The 19,832-nt window shown below is 42.3% G+C and overlaps 1 protein-coding gene across 1 annotated transcript in view; it reads right to left on the bottom strand.

The window, feature by feature from the left end:
* The window catches only part of BMPER (BMP binding endothelial regulator), a 292,874-nt gene that overhangs the window by 180,381 nt on the left and 92,661 nt on the right, over positions 1 to 19,832 (bottom strand). The window contains exons 4-6 of the mRNA XM_088464418.1: positions 13,952 to 14,034; positions 8,693 to 8,783; positions 6,588 to 6,670 (exon numbers count right to left, since the gene is read on the bottom strand). Coding sequence (XP_088320544.1) covers positions 6,588 to 6,670; positions 8,693 to 8,783; positions 13,952 to 14,034 — 257 coding nt within the window. The remainder of the gene's footprint in view (positions 1 to 6,587; positions 6,671 to 8,692; positions 8,784 to 13,951; positions 14,035 to 19,832) is intronic.

Genomic DNA, 19,832 nt, shown 5'->3' with positions numbered 1-19,832 from the left:
CACGTGCATCAACAAAGTAGTGCCAAGCGTGCGCCTGTGTCATAAGTAAAGGGCCGGCTGGCTTGACCGTTAAAGGGTGCTGTAACCCCCAAAGTACACTCCAAACCCAATAAAAAAATATTTTCTGTGTTTGTGAATTGTGTGCGCAGTAGCCGCACGTGCATCAACAAAGTAGTGCCAAGCGTGCGCCTGTGTCATAAGTAAAGGGCCAGCTGGCTTGACCGTTAAAGGGTGCTGTAACCACCAGAGTACACTCCAAACCAAATAAAAAAATATTTTCTGTGTTTGTGAATTGTGTGCGCAGTAGCCGCACGTGCATCAACAAAGTAGTGCCAAGCGTGCGCCTGTGTCATAAGTAAAGGGCCAGCTGGTTTGACCATTAAAGGGTGCTGTAACCCTCAAAGTACACTCCAAACCAAATAAAAAAATTTTTTCTGTGTTTGTGAATTGTGTGCGCAGTAGCCGCACGTGCATCAACAAAGTAGTGCCAAGCGTGCGCCTGTGTCCCATAAATAAAGGGCCGGCTGGATTGACCGCTAAAGGGTGCTGTAACCCCCAAAGGGCACTCCAAACAAAATACATTTTTTTTTCTGTGTTTGTGAATTGTGTGCACTGTGGCTACACGTGCATCAACGAAGGAGCAGCGCCAAGCGTGCGCCTGTGTCCCATAAGTAAAAGGCCAGCTGGCTTGTCCGTTAAAGGGTGCTGTGACCCCCAAAGGGCACTCCAAACAAAACAAATAAAATATTTTATGTGTTTGTGAATTGTGTGGGCTGTAGCTGCACGTGCATCAACAAAGGAGCAGCGCCAAGCGTGCGCCTGTGTCCCATAAGTAAAGGGCTGGCTGGCTCATTTCTTAAAGGGTGGTGTAACCCACAAAGTGCACTAGTCTCCAACAAAAATAAAAAATTATTTTCTGTGTTTGTGTGCGCCTTAGCCGCACGTATATATCAATATAACATAAATGGAGGACCAAACTTTCTCCGATAAAAAATAAAATAGGGAAAGATCAAGAACCACTTCCTCCTAGTGCTGAAGCTGCTGCCACTAGTCATGACATATACGATAACATGCCATCAACGTCGTCTGCCAAGGCCGATGCCCAATGTCATAGTAGAGGCCACATACAATCCCAAATGACAAAGTTCAGGAAAATGACCTTGAAAAAAACATTTAAATCATCTGAAGAGAAACGTAAACTTGCCAATATGCCATTTACAACACGGAGTGGCAAGGAACGGCTAAGGTCTTTCCAAATGTTCATGACTAGTGGTTCAGCTTCACATGACGATGGAAGCCCTCCTCCCGCTAAAAAAATCAAACGAGTTAAGCTGGCAAAAGCACAGCAAAGAACTGTGCGTTCTAAGAAGAGATCACAAATCCCCAAGGAGAGTCCAAGTGTGGTGGCGGTTGCGATGTAATGACCTTCCCAGCACTGGATGGGAAGAGGTGGCTCTTTCCACCATTTGCACGCCCCCTGTAAGTGCTGAAAGGAGCACCCAGAGTCCACTTGCTGATTCAAATTGAAGATGTCACTGTTGAAGTACAACAGGATGAGGATACTGGTGTAGCTGGCACTGAGGAGGAAGTTGGCGAGGAGGATTCTGATGGTGATGTGGTTTGTTTAAATCAGGCTCCGGGGGAGACAGTTGTTGTCCGTGGGATGAAAAAACCCATCACGGTCATGCCTGGGCAGAAGACCAAACATTCCACCTCTTTGGTCTGGCAATATTTCTATCCAAATCCGGACAACAACTGTCTTGCCATATGTACCATATGTAAAGGTGAAATAAGTAGGGGTAGGGACGTTAACCACCTAGGAACATCCTTCCCTATATGGCACCTGCAGCGCGTTCATAAAAAGTTACTGTCAAGTTCAGAAACCTTGGCTAAGACCGTAAGCAGTCCAGGGACACCTAAATCCCTTTTTCCTGTTTTATCCAAGGAATCGGTGGATGAGGAGGATGAGGACGACATCTTGCCTCCGTAGAGCCAGTTTGTACAGGGACACATTAATTGCCAGCTTGTTTTGTGGGGGCACAAACGAACCAATCATTTCAGCCACAGTCATGTGGCAGACCCTGGCACTGAAATGATTGGTTTGTTAAAGTGTGCATGTCCTATTTATACAACATAAGGGTGGGTGGGAGGGCCCAAGGACAATTCCATCTTGCACCTCTTTTTTTTCTTTGCAGTATGTACTGTTTGGGGCCTAGTTTTTCAAACTGCCATCCTGTCTGCCACTGCAGTGTCACTCCTAGATGGGCCACGTGTTTGTGCCGCCCACTCGTGTCGTTTAGCATAGTCATCCAGCTACCTCGGTGCAATCTTTTGGCCATAAAAACAATATTGTGAGGTGTGAGGTGTTCAGAATAGACTGGAAATTAGTGGAAATTAAGGTTATTGAGGTTAATAATTGCATAGGAGCAGAAAAACCCACAAATTCTGTGATTTAAGCTGTTTTTATGCTTTTTTCCAAAAAATACAGATCCAAAACACAAAACCCAGAACCCAAAACACGGAAGGGTAGTTTTGGCAAAACCAATCCAGATCCAAAACACGAAGAAAGATCCAGATCCAAAACCAAAACACAAAACACGAAAAGTGGCCGGTGCACACCCCTAATATATATATATATATATATTTGCTAGTGAGGTCAAACATGCACACATCCCGAGACTGAAATCAATAAATTAAGACTTATATCTTCCGGACAGTATCACTGGGCAAGTGAATCAGCTGCTCCGGCAAACTTTTATTAAAAAATTGCAGGAATGGCTGATTTTCTGTTACTACGAGTATCAGCCTTCTCGTTGCAGATTGATAAACAGGCTTGTGAAGGGGAAAAGATGCAGAGATAATAATTGCAATACTATGATTTAGGTGCATGTAGTCTAACAACACAACTACCTCAAAAAAGAATTTGGTGCTATTTTATTTTCTTCACCTGATAATAAATAACTAACCAAAAGTGTCAGAGTTTACTGCTAAATTCTCTCGTTTTCTAAACTCTCACCGCATTCGGTATGGAATCCCGGCTGCCGCATGACCGGCAGTTCGATTCCCGGCAGCGGCAGCCCAACAAAGCAGCAGAGTCCGGCAGCGGAAGCCCGAAAGCGCCGGAAATCCCAATCGTCCCTAAGGTAAGTAAAAACTAACCTAACCTACCCCCAGTGGCGGGCTGGGCCGGGGGGCAGGGTGCCATGTGCCCCCCGGGCCGCAGCGTCATGCGGGCCGCGGTGCAGACTGTGTCACTGTGACACAGCCTGCACCGCGTGTGTAGCGCTGACCGGACGGAGTTCGGCCAGCGCTACACAAGTGACAAACACACAGCCGCCGGCTCCGGCAGCTGTGTGTTTGTTGTAAGCAGCAGCCAATGAGAGTCTGTCAGACTCTCATTAGCTGCTGCTGCGCCCACTGCAGGAGCCGCTCCATCTTCTGGCTCCTGCAGTGGGCAATGGGAGAGGAATCATAACGTCATATGACGTCTCTCCCATAATGCACAGCGGCGCGGCCCGGGAAGGACAGACAGAGGAGCGGATGGTGCGGGCGGGAGCAGGGATTCAGGTAAGTGGGGTTTTTTTTGGTTTTTTACTATGTGTGTCTACTGGGGGGGGGGGCTGGCACTACAAGGGGGGAGACAACTACTGGGGGCACCACAAGGGGGAACCACTACTGGAGGCACTGCAAGGGGGGGACTACTACTAATGGGGGCAATACAAGGGGGGGACTACTACTACTGGGGGCACTACAAGGGGGGACTACTGGGGGCACTACAAAGGGGGAATCACTACTGGGGGCACTACAAGAGGGAGGGACTACTACTGGGGGCATTACAAAGGGGAACCACTACTGGGGGCACTACAAGGGGGGGGACTACTACTAATATGGGCACTACAAGGGGAGGGGACAACTACTAGGGGCACTGCATAGGGGGGAGCGGACTACTACTAGGGGCACTACATAGGGGGGAGGGGACTACCACTGGGGTCACTGCATCGAGGGACCACTGCTGGGGCTCTATAAAAAGGGCAATACTGGGGGTACTGCATAGGGGGAGATTACAACTGGGGCCACTATTTAAGGGGCACTGCATAAGGGTTACCACTATTGGGGGCACTGCATGGGGTGTGGACTGCTACTGGGGGCACTATATAAGGAGCACTGCATAAGGGTTCCCATACTGGGGGCACTATATAAGGGGCTTACTACTGGGGGCACAAGGGTCACTGCACAGGGGGGACCACTACTGGGGGCACTGTATAAGGGGCACTGCATAGGGGGGATCACTACTGGGGGCACTACTGGAGGCCTGCATAAGGGGGTCCTCTCTTGGGGCACAGGGGGGCACTGCATATGGGCACCAAGACGGGGCTGTCCATAATCTTTATATTTACTTTACATTAATCCCATATGGCCAGCCTCCTCCCTTGAACACTTGAGGGGGGGGCGCCGTAGCACGCACGTTCTTCGGGCACCCTGGCTACACGCTACTCCTCTGCCAGGGCCGCCTGCATGCATTTGCCCCCCAGGCTAAAAGTTGCCAGCCAGCCCCTGCCTACCCCCCTAACCCTAACCCTCCTTAGGGGTGCCTAACCCTAACCTCCCCCCCAAGTGCCTAACCCTAACCTCCCCCCTCTAAGTGCCTAACCCTAATCCCCCTTCCCCGCTGCCTAAACCTAATTCCCCCAGGGGGGTGCCTAAACCTAACTCTCTCTCCCCCTAGCCTAGCCCTAACCCTCCCGGGGGGGTGCCTAACCCTAAGTCCCCCCCGGGTGCCCTAAACCTAAAAACCACCCCCCCCCGTGGCTGTCCGCTCGCGGCGCCCGGCATTGGGAAAATGACAGGTGTCTAGATTTTAGACGTATAGAACGTATAGAACATGACTATAAACACTTTTTCAGTGTTTATAGCTATTTCAGGTTTGTTCTCTAGCTTTTTAATACAAAGAATTTGATAAACAGTGCATTTATGTCCCAAAGTGAATAGCTGATCTGAACTGTTGTCGTTTCACAGAACGAATATCAAGGGGTTTATTTACTAAGCGACTGTTTGCAAAAGCCGCCACTTCCTGGCGTGTTTAAGCCGAAAATTAGAAGGGCAATGCATTTAACAGCAAAATTCCCTGTGTGAGTTCCTTTGTGGCCACAGTCTAGTTTCTAATGGCAGCTGCCAGCACGTCATCTCAAGTTAGTTCCATGAACAAGACAATGGGGTCTATTCATTATCACTTAATTTCTACAAAAGCAGGTGAGAATTTACAGTTTTTGGGCCAAAAAGGTAAAGCAGGACATATACAAAGGTTGTTGCAAAGGGCAACAAAAGACAAAAACTCGCTTTTTGGTACACTTTTAAAGAAATAATCATTGAAAAATGGATAGTAGATAATAGATAAATAAAATGTAACCTTTATTAAATTCCCTCTAAAAAGAGTGATAATTAATACACTCTAATAAGTTGACAAATAACAATAAACATTTAATGAAATCACGCAGATCATACTGAGATGTCATACAAAATTGTATAGCGAAGGTGAAAATTTCTCTCTAATAAATCGCTCTGAATAAACCCTGAGGTAGAAAATAAATAAATATAAAAAGACGTATGAATACACTCTAGTCCTCAGGGGTAAACCACTCGAATATACTAATAATGCAACCTCTGTTATATATTAAATATTATGATGGAAATGAATAATTAAAAATATATTATCACAGCACTATGTACTGAAACAAAATATACTCTCTCTGCTTTGAATGGATTGATAAATAACTATGTCAAATGAAGGCACTGCAGTTGTATCTTTTACACCAATTCATCAGGGGTCCCTGACTGAAAATAAAGACACAATCTAAATGCTAATACAGTATGTGTAGGTAAATAAATATAGGCAGGTCCCCCCACCCCTGTCCGGTTCCTTCTGCCGGACGCCGGGGCTGTTGTGCACCTGCGTGAACTTTAGTGCATGCAGGCATACTAGCACTGCGGAGTTGACTCGCCAGTGCTAGGCTTCACTGCTCCAAAGGGAGCAGTGAAAACATTTGGGGAGACAGCTGATTTTTGGATCAGCTGTCTCCGCACTGGAGTAATGATGAATTGCTCCGGCGCTTGCTGCGAGTTGAAATGTTAATTATTGGGGTCCCCGATAATTAACATAATGAATAGAGCCCAATGAGTTCAGTGTACTCTAATGGCCTGTACAATAACCAGATTTAAATCCAATAGATCACCTTTTGGATCTGGTGGAGCTGGAGGTTTGCATAGAATCTCTAAGACCTTGTTGAATCCATGCCATTAAGGGTTTGGACTGCTTTGGGGGCAAATGAGGGTCCTACTCAGGAATAGAATAGTATACCTGGTGTGTGTAGGTCTACACTGTAGTATTGTAACTGTTGCTGTGCCAAATAAAGAAAATATTGTTGAGAAAATATTTCCCATACTAGTAATTTTGTTTTCTTCCACTGTTCCGATCAAAATTGTAATATGCCTCTAACAAGTAATTATTGTTCTGTACTTCTCATTCTATGACATGCCACACAATTATAACAAAATGAGCACTTTTATTCTTTTCCATGACCAAAACTTACGATGCAGGAGCACTTAAGGCATTTGTTTCCATCTGGCTGAAATTCATCTCTTTCTTTATAGTGTCGGCCTTCATATACACAACCTGAAGCAGACAGAGGAAGTGGTTAGGAAAGTAAATGACTGCACAGTGCACAGTGTAGCTGGCATCTTGTGATCATTGTTACATGTTATCTATACTTGCAAATGATTGTCACACAATTAAACTTAATTTAGTGATAAATATGCTTTTTAATCTGTATTTGCAGATTATATGAATGATTGTATTGGGGGTAGCTGAGAAGTCCTGTGTCAACAGAGGGTCACTTTACTATTACAATGTAAAAATGGTATGCATGTGTTTAATGTCATCAGGATACTTTACAAAACAATTGCCCTTAACTATCCTGACTCCAGCTAGGCAATCCCATTTTTTGTTATTTTGTTTTTGGGCAGGGTGTAACTAGGGGTGTGTGAGCAGTGCCGTCATACAGAGTGCAGAGACCTGTTGGAGGCACTGTCACTGCCCCACAGCCTCTGCTTCAGGCTAGCAGAGTGTCTGCAAAGACACACTGCATGGTGTACAGGCCCCCGGCACATCCTGATTATGCTCCAGGCAGTGCTGTAATTCCTAGCGTTGGCGGCCCATCCCCTCGGCATGATGTCATGCGGTCAGAGGGGCATGGCTGGCACAGGGCACAATAAAGCCCTGCAGCACTTTCTGGGGAATCCCAATATTTGTCCCACTTTATTCTGCTATTTCCTCGTGTTATCGGAAGTCACCAATGTTTAAATTGTCAGCTGACCAATAGGACTGCTTACTTGATTTCCTGAAGGTTGGCAATAGCTATGCCTTTGCATAATAGATGTAGATCTATATATTAGCCTTGGCCTCAAATATGAGCCTTCACATTAGCCTTGGCACCAGATATTGGTCTGTATATTAGACAAGCCAGATATGACTTGTATTGATATAACCAATTGGTGGAACCTTGGTGGTTTCAATAGGATAACGGCGGAATATGAAATGGACGTTAGTCTACATAGAGTCCATAACCAGGCTTATGGGTTTATTGGTAACAGCGGTAACACAGAGGGTTAACATCAGTAACACTGGTATACACAGTGATGCAGGGTAACAATGGTGGCCACCTCTGATACTTATAACAGCCGTAATGCAAGTAATACTGGTCTCACATAGAGGCGCTAAGTATTACATCTGTACGCAGTACTGGGACACTGTACACAGTGGCATGTGCTTGGCGCACATGTGCAGTGGCACCTCAGTGACATCATTCAGCGCAGGAGCAAACTTCCCTCTAACAACTTGGAATATTACATTTGGCACTGGAATATTTGTCTGCATGTAAAACTTGGCAACAAATATGGCTCAGCTTTGTACTTTTGGCACCAAGCATGGTTAAGAACATTTCACCTGGTACCAGTATAATACCCTTAGGAAGTTAGCAGCAGAAATGGGTTGGCATACCATTACTCCTAACATGTGTATCTATCTCTTGTATGTCGATCATGTAATCTGGAGGTGTGCAATTTACTTGTACAAGTAGAAAGTAGGTGGCCAAATTGAATGAGCTTTTCAGCTAGCGCAGTATAACAGAGGTTAACAATAGACTACAGTGACTATAATTTACTGCTATTACTTCAAGTATTTTTACATTGTCATATTCCAGCAAATGTTTATTGCCGATAATGCAGTTTATGGAACACCAATAATGGTCAGTTTAGAAGAATACTATGCGATTAAAAGTCGCAATCTTTTGTATAGAAGAAAAGTCATTGTTTTTTTGTTTTTGTTGAATTTTTTGTTTCTGGAAATGTACTATTATTAATGTTTCTGAATTCAATGAAAGAAAATATGTTAAGAGTTTTGTGATAAACAAGTTTACTAACAATAAGCTGAATGATCTTGATCTGGTTATTATTGGGCATTGGTTTCATCTGAAATACACCTTTATCATTTATCACATCATGTAATATACTATTTTGTTTCTGATTTTCTAGAATTCAGCAGGGTCATCATATAGTATATCATATTGTTACATAATATAACACATGCTGTATTTTACATTTCCATTTCACATTTCACAGCATTGGTTTAATGCATTACCTGGACATGTAGGGCAGCACAATCCTGACTGTTTTAATGGATTCTTACAGTGTACTAAACACTGAACCTCAGATTCTGTAATGACTCCTTCCTATAAATGGAAACATAATAATATAATTTAATATATCAAAAATGTGTGTACCATTGTAATTATTCTGATACTGTCATTGAACAGCAGTAATGTCATCATTAAAACATTGGAGTTGTTTTTCTTTTTTTTGTGGAAGCGGAAGCTAATGATATTAGGATACTATAAATTATCACATTAAAGGAGAATGTATTATTAAGGGGGTCATAGTAAGCTTTAGTACTGTTCATCCGATGCCTCCTATCTCCTGCAGATGAAGCACTCACCTTCATGGCAGGAATACCTCTGCTTTGGCATAAACTAGCCATAAAAATTGTGATATTGGTTCTTCACTTTGATTGCTGTATCTAAAAAATTGTTATGGCAGAAAATCATTACCTCCATAGCATAGTGTGCAGGGGTTTTGGCTTGGTCAACAAGTACAGGCAGAAATTCCTAGATTAAAATCTGGGTGTTCAGCCAAGGCCCTAAACAACCATATTAGTGCAATTTGGCCATTCATGAATGCCAGTATAGATTTGTGGAAAGGCAGCACAGGCTACATGGGCACATGTATAATACCTGTTAATCAGAGCCGTAACTAGACTTTTTGGTGCTCTAGGCCAGAAACGGCATTGGCACCCCCCACCCCACACACACACACCATTTTTCAAATACGGACATAAGACTCTCATCTGAAAAAGGGTAATGGCCTCATGGGGAAGGAGCATGACAAATCTGATTTGTCCCATACGATGATGAATGGGTAGCAATGTTATCCAGGTGTCACTGCCAAACAAAGTGTGAATCCAATAGCTGCAGTGATGATACACAATAATTATGCAAAGGTGACGGGTTCGAGTTCCGGGTATGACTGTATTTTGAAATGTGTGTGTTAAATAAAGGAGGATGTGACTGAAGGTGCTTAGGGAGGTGGCCACACAGAGGTGGAGTCAGCCATGGAGAAGATAGGGTTGCCAGGAAATAACGGAATAAAAGAAGAGTAAGCTACAAGTGAGAAGGACTGACAGGCGCCGCCAACAGAGCCCCCTGCTCTGCGGTGCTGTTTGCCATGGCACACGTTGCACCACCCTAGTTATGGCCCTGCTGTTTCCAATTGCCTACTTTACTTCTTTCCTACCCTGACTCCTGGTAGATGAGGCAATAGGCATTTACTTGTTGTATTCACACTGTATCTTCTATCTTACAGAGTTGATCAATAGGTTCTGCAGTGATGAAGGGTTGAATGTGAGGGATGGCACTACAAATGTGGGGTATGGGGAGTCAAATAATTAAAACTAGGACTATATTTGTGTATATCGTTGACTGATCTGATTATTCTGTAGCAATACTGAGAGGACATATCACAGCATGCCTGGAGACCAGTGTTTTCACATACTATGACACTTCTAATTCGTTTTTGCATGTGAGTTTATTTACGATTCATTTTATGGCTAGAGTGTTGACTGACAATAGAGATTACAGTTTACTAGCACTCAAGACAAAATTAGCACATCTATATACCTGTAATTTTGAGGTAAATTAAGCAAACTACAAATACCCCCTAGCAAGAGAGCTTAGAACAGAGATAAAATTTTATAATTTTTGTCCACCGGAGTCTATTATCAGTGATGGCAATCTTGATATGCCCTCAAATTATTATTTCCTGGACTGCTAGTTACTCAGCCAGTAATCACACAAGTAAACTGTAAGGTGAGTATGTATATATGTGCATGCATGTACGTATTTTTATTATTCCACAACGTTTTACAATCGGGGACAAGACAGTAATAAGATGAGACTGGGTGATTACACAGACAATGCGGTAAGAGGGCACTGCTTCTAAATTGTATCTGACCTGTAAAAGGTGTAGCATTTAGTACCACAATTAATTGACTAATATATTATATATATATATATATATATATATTTATATACTGTATATGTATATATGTATATATATATATATACAAGACAATCAGTGCGCTTCAATAAAATGAATACCAAATGTCCTTGAGACAAGAGAAATGTTCTGTTTCAAACAAATGATTGTGTAATAGTCACTTAGAATTCCTCCTATGTAGTGGAATAAAACAAAGATCCCAAAGAAGATATGGATCGGCGTCTTCCCCAAAAAACCCGAATTCAGCCGGGGGTAAAAACTAAAAGTAAAACAGAGACAGGGGGCGCCACATAGTGCTTTAAAAGTATAACAGGTTTTATTGCAATCTTCCCAATAACCAATTAAGCGTACCAGAAAGGGCGGTCTTACACCACCGCAAGTGTATACAGCATATAACGAAGGAACAAGGCAATCACTGGCCGCTGACCTGGACGTCTCCAAGCGTCTATGAAGGGAGCTTGCTTCCGACCACAATCTCAAATGCCAAACCACGCACCTACCGGTTTCGTCACTCGGACTTCATCAGGAGGCTGGCTGGCATTATGCAAACATCTCCTTAAATAGTACTGGCCTCATTGAAAGGTACTGGCCTCATTAAAATATCCACAGCTGTAATTAATTGCATTGTAATATTGCATACAAATACAAAGTACATAAAATAATAAAAACAATAATAGAAACAATACATTGTATCCACCACATATTGCTACAAAATATCATGTTACAAACCAAGTCAGAAAATATGAAAGAATAAAATTTAGCACATAAAATACAATAAATTTAACTTAGCATGTAAAACACCATTGTTGTACATACAAACAATTTATATACATCTGCTGATGTCTTTATGTGATCCATTTTAAGATTGTTTTTTTACATATGTTTGTGAAGGTTTTTATATACATGTGTATTTTATTATGTCTAGCAAAATTTGGTTGGCAATACATATGATAGGCACTGTAATTAAATATATAAATTGTATGTACTGCAATGGTGTTTTACATTTACATTTATTGTATTTTATGTGCTAAATTTTATTCTTTCGTATTTTCTGACTTGGTTTGTAACATGATATTTTGTAGCAATATGTGGTGGATACAATGTATTGTTTCTGTTATTGTTTTTATTATTTTATGTACTTTGAATTTGTATGCAATATTACAATGCAATTAATTACAGCTGTGGATATTTTAATGAGGCCAGTACCTTTCAATGAGGCCAGTACAATTTAAAGAGATGTTTGCATAATGCCAGTCAGCCTCCTGATGAAGTCCGAGTGACGAAACCGGTAGGGGCGTGGCTTGGCATTTGAGATTGTGGTCGGAAGCAAGCTCCCGGAGAGCCGCTTGGAGATGTCCAGATCAGCGGCCGGTGATCGCCTTGTTCCCTCGTTATATGCTGAAAGGGCGGTGGTGTAAGACCGCCCTTTCTGGTACACTTAATTGGTTATTGGGAAGATTGCAATAAAAACTGTTATACTTTTAAAGCACTATGTGGCGTCCCCTGTCTCTGTTTAACTTTATATATATATATATATATATATATATATATATAGATAGATAGATAGAGATAGATAGATAGATAGATAGATATATGAAAAAGTCGGCAGAACTCCACCGGGATTTTTTCAGCTAAGTAATCAAACAGCAAAATGATTTATTATTGGAATAAATCATTTTGCTGTTTGATTGCTTGGCTGAAAAAAATCCCTGTGGAGTGCTGCTGACTTTTTCCTATTTGGTTTATGGGTTGTTCTTGACGCAATTGGATGTGCACCTGGGTAGCTGTGGATACAGGAGGATTGCCGGTCTCTACATCAAATATATATATATATATATATATATATATATATTATATATATATATTAGGGATGTGCAGGCTCGGTTCTACTCGGTTCCGTTCGGTTCTTTTTACCGAATCTTATTGGCTATCCAAAACTCGTGACAGCTGAAACCCAATAAGATCCGGTAAAAAGAACCGAACGGAACCGAGTAGAACCGAGCCTGCACATCCCTAATATATATATGTATATATTTATATATATATACAGTACATATATGTGTGTGTGAAGGTGTAAGGACAGCGCACAATGAAAATTATCCCTCAGACAGTTATAAGTTGTACACGGTATGACAACGGTGGGTGTATATAAAAAGTGCAGCAAAATTCTGTAGTAAAAAAACAAAAAAAGTAACTAATCCTTCAAGTGAGAGGCGGCAGCATTCTTTTTGGAATGCCGTATGGCAGACATGTGGGAATGTTCTGGAAAAAGGTTTAAAAAGACATGCGCCTGATAGTGTATTATTGTTAAAAAATTGGCAACCGGCGCTCAACTCAAATCAAATATGCGTACCAAATAAAGAACGTTAAAGCTTATCTGAATTCCAATGTATAGGATTCCCACTGAACGGAAAGGAAGCTGGATCTCATCGGCCGGATAATCTTGAAGGCGCTAACATAAGCCCATGAGCGAAAGAGATAATATAGTGGAGTACTTACTATACAGGTATTGTGGCAATAAAAAAAGGACTGCGTACCAGATAATGCTATGGCTATAGCATGTAGTAGTATGTTTCCGGGTATACCTTTTGTATCTCTTTAGTGTTCCATAGATGTGTAGTGTACAGGACGGGTGCACAACAGGCTGTTCTGAGATGCCGCTGCTCACACTGCCCTCTACCTCCTGGGCGCTGGATGTGCGGCAGGTCCCCTGGTCTCATTCAGATACCGAACTGGAGAATATCTGAATGAGATTGGTGGGGGCAGTTCTGGGATATGATTTTATTTCAGGGAGAAGGGGGGTTATTAGGTATGGGGGAAGTTCTGGTATTTGATACTAATTAAGGTAGAAGGACGGTTGCTCGGTCTGGGGTGTCAGTTTTGGGAGATGAAGGCCATTTAGCATTGTAGACCGGAGTCCCCATTATTTTCAATGGGGGCTACAGTCTAACCTCTATGTACCCCTATGCCCCTGATTGTGCATACAACTGTCAGACACCTTTTACATTTGATATTGACACAAACACATGGCATATATACAGCGAGCGATGTGGTCAATATTATTATTACTAATTTATATACACATACACACACATGATAAATATGGAAAGATAGACAAAGATCTAAGAAGCACAGTGAGAAGAAAACAACATGGTGAGAATGTGCCTTTCTCACTTGGGTAAAGCCATTTGGTTGTCAGCAATTTTATCCCCATTCCCAACTGTTAGTAATTTTGTATCAGCAATACAGACTATATTGGGAGCTTTATAATTACACAGTGGAGTCTTACCTGACACTGCAGAGTCATGCAGGGTTGAGAAGCATCTTGCCATTTCATGGAACTGTTGTATAGTTTACCACTGAAGTTACAACCTGGGGAAAAGAAATCAGAACATTATTTATAATAAAGTATTGCACAACCTTATCATTTAAATGTTTCAAAAATGCATAATTCTAAACATGCCATAAAATCATCCAGATTTGGAAGAACATTTCTTCTTAACAAAATTTACTCCTGTTGCTTACAAAGGGTAAAGGAAATATTTTATGGGCTGAGCCAATTGTGGTGCAAATACAGCTTATTGATTTATGGGAACCAGTGATATCAGAAAGGCACTAAGGGACCTATTCAATATGTTAATTCTGGAGACCGATAATTAACAAAATGGGGAATATTTGCTAAAGTGCCGGTTTTTAGAAAAAGAGATGGGGAAGGGTTAGGGTTAGGCACCACTGAGGGGAGGGTTAGGGTTAGGCACTAAGGGGGGGAGGGTTAGGCTTAGGCATGAATGGGGAAGATTTAGGTTTAGGCACTAACGGGGAGGGTCAGGGTTAGGGTGTGGGATTGGGGGAGTGTTAGGGTTAGGCTACAAGAAGAGAAGGTTAGGAGGAGAAGGGGGGAGGGTAAGTATAGTTACCTGACCCCTGTTGGGATACCAACCATTGGGATGCCGCTGTCAATATTTTCACAGGAGGCATCCCGATAGCCGGCATTACATTCCAATTTCGAAGGCTTGTGACTGTTTGCCTATGTCTGCCATATTTTTAGACCTCAAGATCTTGCAATGTGCCTAATGACAATATACAAAGACTCCAAATGATGCCAAATGTACTCATGTCACTAAACCATGCCATCAACCTAATTTATTCTGAGTGCATTAACAACATAATAAAACTGATAAGAGAGTCCTAAGGAGAGATAAATTAATTAATGAGCAGAGAAACGCTTGATTGGTTTATCTTGCCTAGAGTTTGTATCACCTTTGCAGAATGAGATATAGCCCAGTCATACAGTTATTTCCAGTTTTGAACAAGTCATTATAAAAAAAACAACACATTGTAATTGGATTAAAACAGTTAGAGATGTGCGGTTCGGTTCTGGCTCAGATCTTCCCGCCAAGTCCGGATCTCAGAACAAGGCAAAATGTCATCTTCCACGGACAAAGATAGCGTTTTGTCATGAAAGATGACATTTCGCCTCATTCTGAGATCCAAACTTGGCGGGAAGATCCGAGCCAGAACCGAACTGCATATCTCTGAAAAAAACACATGTGGATCACCTTGTAATTCTTATGGACAGCCTCTTCCTAGCGTCATTGCCATGCAATACGACTGATTAGGAAGAAGACAAATTCTTCTGTAACAAATGCTGTTTGCACTCTTAAGGCGGCCCTGCTGTCCCCCCTTACATTAGTTGACAGGAAGTGGGGACAGTATCACTTGTGTCTCAGAGTGGGACACATGGAGGAGCAGTAGCTGGCAGCTTCACAGGAATACATTTAGACACAAGGGATGCCGGTGCTTAGAAGACCGGTGCCGGAATCCCAACACCTGTCAGAATCTCGATCGCCAGCATCCCGAAGGTAAGTAGCGGGGTTGGGAGGAGGGTTAGGCACTAGGGGGAGGGTTAGGGTTAGGCACTAAGGGGGGGGTTAGGTTTAAGGTGCGGGGTGGGGGAGGTTAGATTTAGGCGTTAGGAGGGGAGGTTAGGTTCAGGCACCAGGGAGGAAGCGTTAGGGTAGGGAGAGGGGGAGAACAAGTGTCGGTATCCTAACCCTGTCAGAATGCCAGCGTCGAGATTTTGACCACTGGGATTCCGATTGCTGGCATCCCATACCCATCCAGCTTCACATATAAGAAGGTGCTGCCTGCATCTCCTCCATGTTACTGGCCGATGCTCAATGTAGGGGCAGCGTAGGGGCATTAAAAACACTGGATGAGTGACATTATGTGGCGAATTAAGCAGCTGTCTACTTTGGCCTAATGACTGTGCTGTCCCTTTTTCTACCATTCCTTCTTTAGTGATATGAATGAATATGTAATTACATAATGTTTCTAAACACTGTTTTTTGATATTGTGACCTAGACAAAATATATAATTCTAGTGTCTATATATTTAATATTTTGATAGAAGTCAGGGGTTTGCAAATGCCTTTAATGGAAGTGGAATCTCAGTTGAGGTTATTATTTACTACTTGGTAAGGTCAGAGCACCACAGGAAACTAATGGAAAATATTATCCATTAAACCAGTACAATGTAAAACATCTGAGCCATAATGCTTATGTAGGAATCACTGCGTTTCATATTTCCTCCCTCGTTTTACAAACCACAGCCTATATTTAGCAAGGCGTAGCACTGCCATTTTGTATTAAAATATGCTTTGAAATACAAACATAGCTTTAAGGAAATTTATTCCATGTATGGAAATAAATACATTTTACATTCCAATTTTTAAATGAATGGATTTTAAAGAAGCCAAAAATGTAAACCTGCACAATGAGTATTAATTATGTTTAATCTTCGGAAATATCTATTATATACAAACATTTTCATCTATGTGAAAAGTACATAGAATAACAATTTTTTTTGTCATTTCTTTATTTGTTTTGTTTAACTGCTTGTTCCTCATGGGATTATGGGTAACAGGAAAAAAACAGCAGTAATTGTTACAAAAAAACGAAGCATGGGGATTTTGCCATAAGTGACATCACAGAGTCAGCTGAATGGCAGCAAAACAGTTGTTGCTCTTTGCTGTCTATTGTGCATTGGCAGTGCTTCATTTTATCCAGTGATCACTGCAGGCTCAATAAAAAAAACTCACTGAGATGCATTTCGATTTAAAAAAAAAAAATCTGTATTTTAAGTTTTAGAAAATCTGCAAGTCGAAGTTTAAGCCAGGGCTTCCAGTAAAGTGTAAGATGATGCACATGCAGAGGGTTCCTGTACTGACCTGGCGAGCAGCAAGAGTACTGTTCCCGAAGCCCGCCTGCCCGCCTGCCTTACCGACAGTGGTAGGAGTACTCTTGCTGCTCGCCAGTTGATGCTCAGCTGCTTCGACAATATTTATTGATATATTGGCCCGAAAAACATATACTATTGCGATAATTAATAATAATACATATGGCCCCCAAGGAACTATGGGCCTGTTTCAGAGGAGTACGCTAATACTGCTGCGCCTGTATACGCCATACTTGCCTACCCTCCCAATCGGCTGGGAGCCCTTTGAAAATCTGGTGCCGCTCCAGGCCCCTCTGAAAGGCAGGCAAGTTTCCCGGTCCCCGGCGACCAGTCTGGCCAACCCCCCGCGAATACAGTATGATCCCCGGCAGACTAGTGCAGAATTGCGTCATCGTGGCCTGCCCCTGCTTCACAGTGCCATTAATATCGGCATTGTGACGAGGGGGCGGGACCGCGATGATGCAATTGCGCTGTCACACCCATGCTCCACCCTGTAGATGCATCATCTGCCTGGCCACGCCCCTTTTGGTGCAACCCCCCCCCCTGCTGCTGAGGAAGCCCGACAGCTCCCTCCCGGAAGGAGGGAGCTAAAAATCGGCAACTCTAGTGTACACATATTCAAATGTTGCAGCTGCCAATTAATTTATTGAGATGCCCACCTGCAGTCTTGCTACCCTAAGTATCTGCATACAAAAGGGCAGATCCTTTGATTATCAGTTTTCTGAGTAACCCTACGGTACCGCAGATGCAGAATGTGACATGACCCCACAACGGTCGCGATATGCCTGTGTTCTTTGCTGCCATTACCTTCCCCAAACACACCCTGACTGTCAATCACACTGCAAGTAAATAAACTCTGCATGTGACATTGGCAGTGTACCTTGGTGCATGTGCAGTACAACTTAGGTGCTATTTACGATAATCGATCAACACTGTATATGTCGGCATTGTGTCTGTCACTGAATCAGGCCCTATGTTAACTCAAGGTGGCAAAAGTTTGGGCAACACTTGTGCAAAGCAAAAATCTGACAGACCTAAATATCTCCAGCAAGTATCCCAAGAAGCTTCATTTATTAAGCTAAAGAAAATAACTGTAGTTTATTCAGGTTGGGTCGCAAGCCTGCGTTCGCATGCACCCCGCTCGCTGCAAAAATAAGCTAATGAATGCAATCGCACGGCAACCGCAGCTCTATACCAAGATGCCCACCACTGTATAAAGCAGCCCACTTCCCATGACATGCATCCGCATGTCAGCGAAAACATCGGTAACATCAAGTAATATTGGAACCATCCACACAGTTGTGGTTGACCAGACCCTACCAACTGCTAAACTTCCTGTCACCATCTAGACCTCTGCCAGCGTTTGCTATCGCAGGGGCTTAATTATGCATGCCCTTGTAACGGCGTTTAAATGCACAGGCGCGACTGCATTTCTCTGACCACCCCCCGTACCCACCCTCAAATGGTCACTTCCTGTCAATCACTATGTGAAGACTCTGCATGCTCAATGCGATCGCTTCCCAATCGCAGTGGCCGGTTCGCGCACTGCCTTATGCGCATGCGCAGAATGCAAACATCGGCTGGCTGCGTGCGAACACAGCCTTGCGATCCAACCTGAATCAGACTTTAAGGGCGATAATAATAGCTGTAGACATACTGAATCTTTAGATGGAATGTGTAAGTTTAGTTGTAAGTGGTAAACCCCATTTACCTGGCTCATATAGACTTGCTTGTTCCTTAAAGGGCTCACCTTTTATACTTGAGGGACACAACTACTGTAAGGTCTTTCTGAACAGATGTAACGTCCTTATTGCTATTTTTTTTTCCAATGATTTAAATGCTAACTATGAATATATTTACACAATAGGGAAGTGCATTAACTTAAATAGTTATGCAAAATACCTGTGTTTTTCAAGGCATTCACTGAATAATTGGTTCTGTGGATGATTGGCCATACTCGTTAGGTCATTTGGTTATGACTCTCAAATAACTGGGAAGTAAGTGAAGCCCACACACAGTGCACTCAGCAGATGGCTGTACATAAATGTCAATAGGATGACTGGCCAAAAAGATATTTATATTATAATCATATTTGGTAAGACAGATCTAAATGTTGTACAGGAATGTCAGGTCAATTTGGTCCAACACTGGTTGATGAAATTCCACATGCATGGCCAATATGACATTATCCAAATTATGTTGCCATCCTACATCTGATCCAACAAATGAAACTACTGCTAGTCCAAATTATCCAGAATACAGCAAAAAAAATCACTGAACTACGATCCATAAAACAATAACAACTTCTATTAACAATGATAATAATTTAACCCAATATTTCTTATTGTCATTTATAATATTAATAGTATATACATCGCTGCTACAGTATATGAAAATTAATGCCCTCACAAATGTGGTGATCCAAATATGACAAGATCAATATTATAAGTAATGATTTATTTTTCCAGCCTGCAGTTGTATTAGTCCTGTCATTCTTGGTCTCATGTCACCGATCATCCCACTAATGTTATGGCACAAAGCAGATAAAGGGTTAAGAAAGGATTCAGAGCTGGTTAGATAAACTCAGTGGAAACAGCCTTCAGCTGGATGTGCATTATTCTATGGATGAGTCATGTAATAAACACAAAGCAGACTAAGCCACAGAATAAATGCATTCTGCAGTATAGTCCTCATCCATGGATATTTGCTACTAGTATACCCTTCCTTTCTTTTTTTACATATAACAATTACATTTGACATGAGAAATAAACTGAGAAAAAACATCTGCCACAAATGGTTTATATAACATTTGATAAATTCATCCTTAGAGACAGATTTGGATGGGCCAACAGAAAAACATGAGATGATGCCAAAGGGCCTTGCATTATTTCATTACAATTAAATGTGTCTGTTGGATTCTGAAGGCTGCTGA

This window comes from Taudactylus pleione, unplaced genomic scaffold, assembly GCF_031769625.1.
Source record: "Taudactylus pleione unplaced genomic scaffold, aTauple2 ptg000054l, whole genome shotgun sequence".
In the NCBI taxonomy this organism is placed as follows: Eukaryota; Metazoa; Chordata; class Amphibia; order Anura; family Myobatrachidae; genus Taudactylus; species Taudactylus pleione.
Note: the sequence above shows the minus strand (reverse complement) of the source record. Positions and strands in the feature narration are given on the sequence as shown.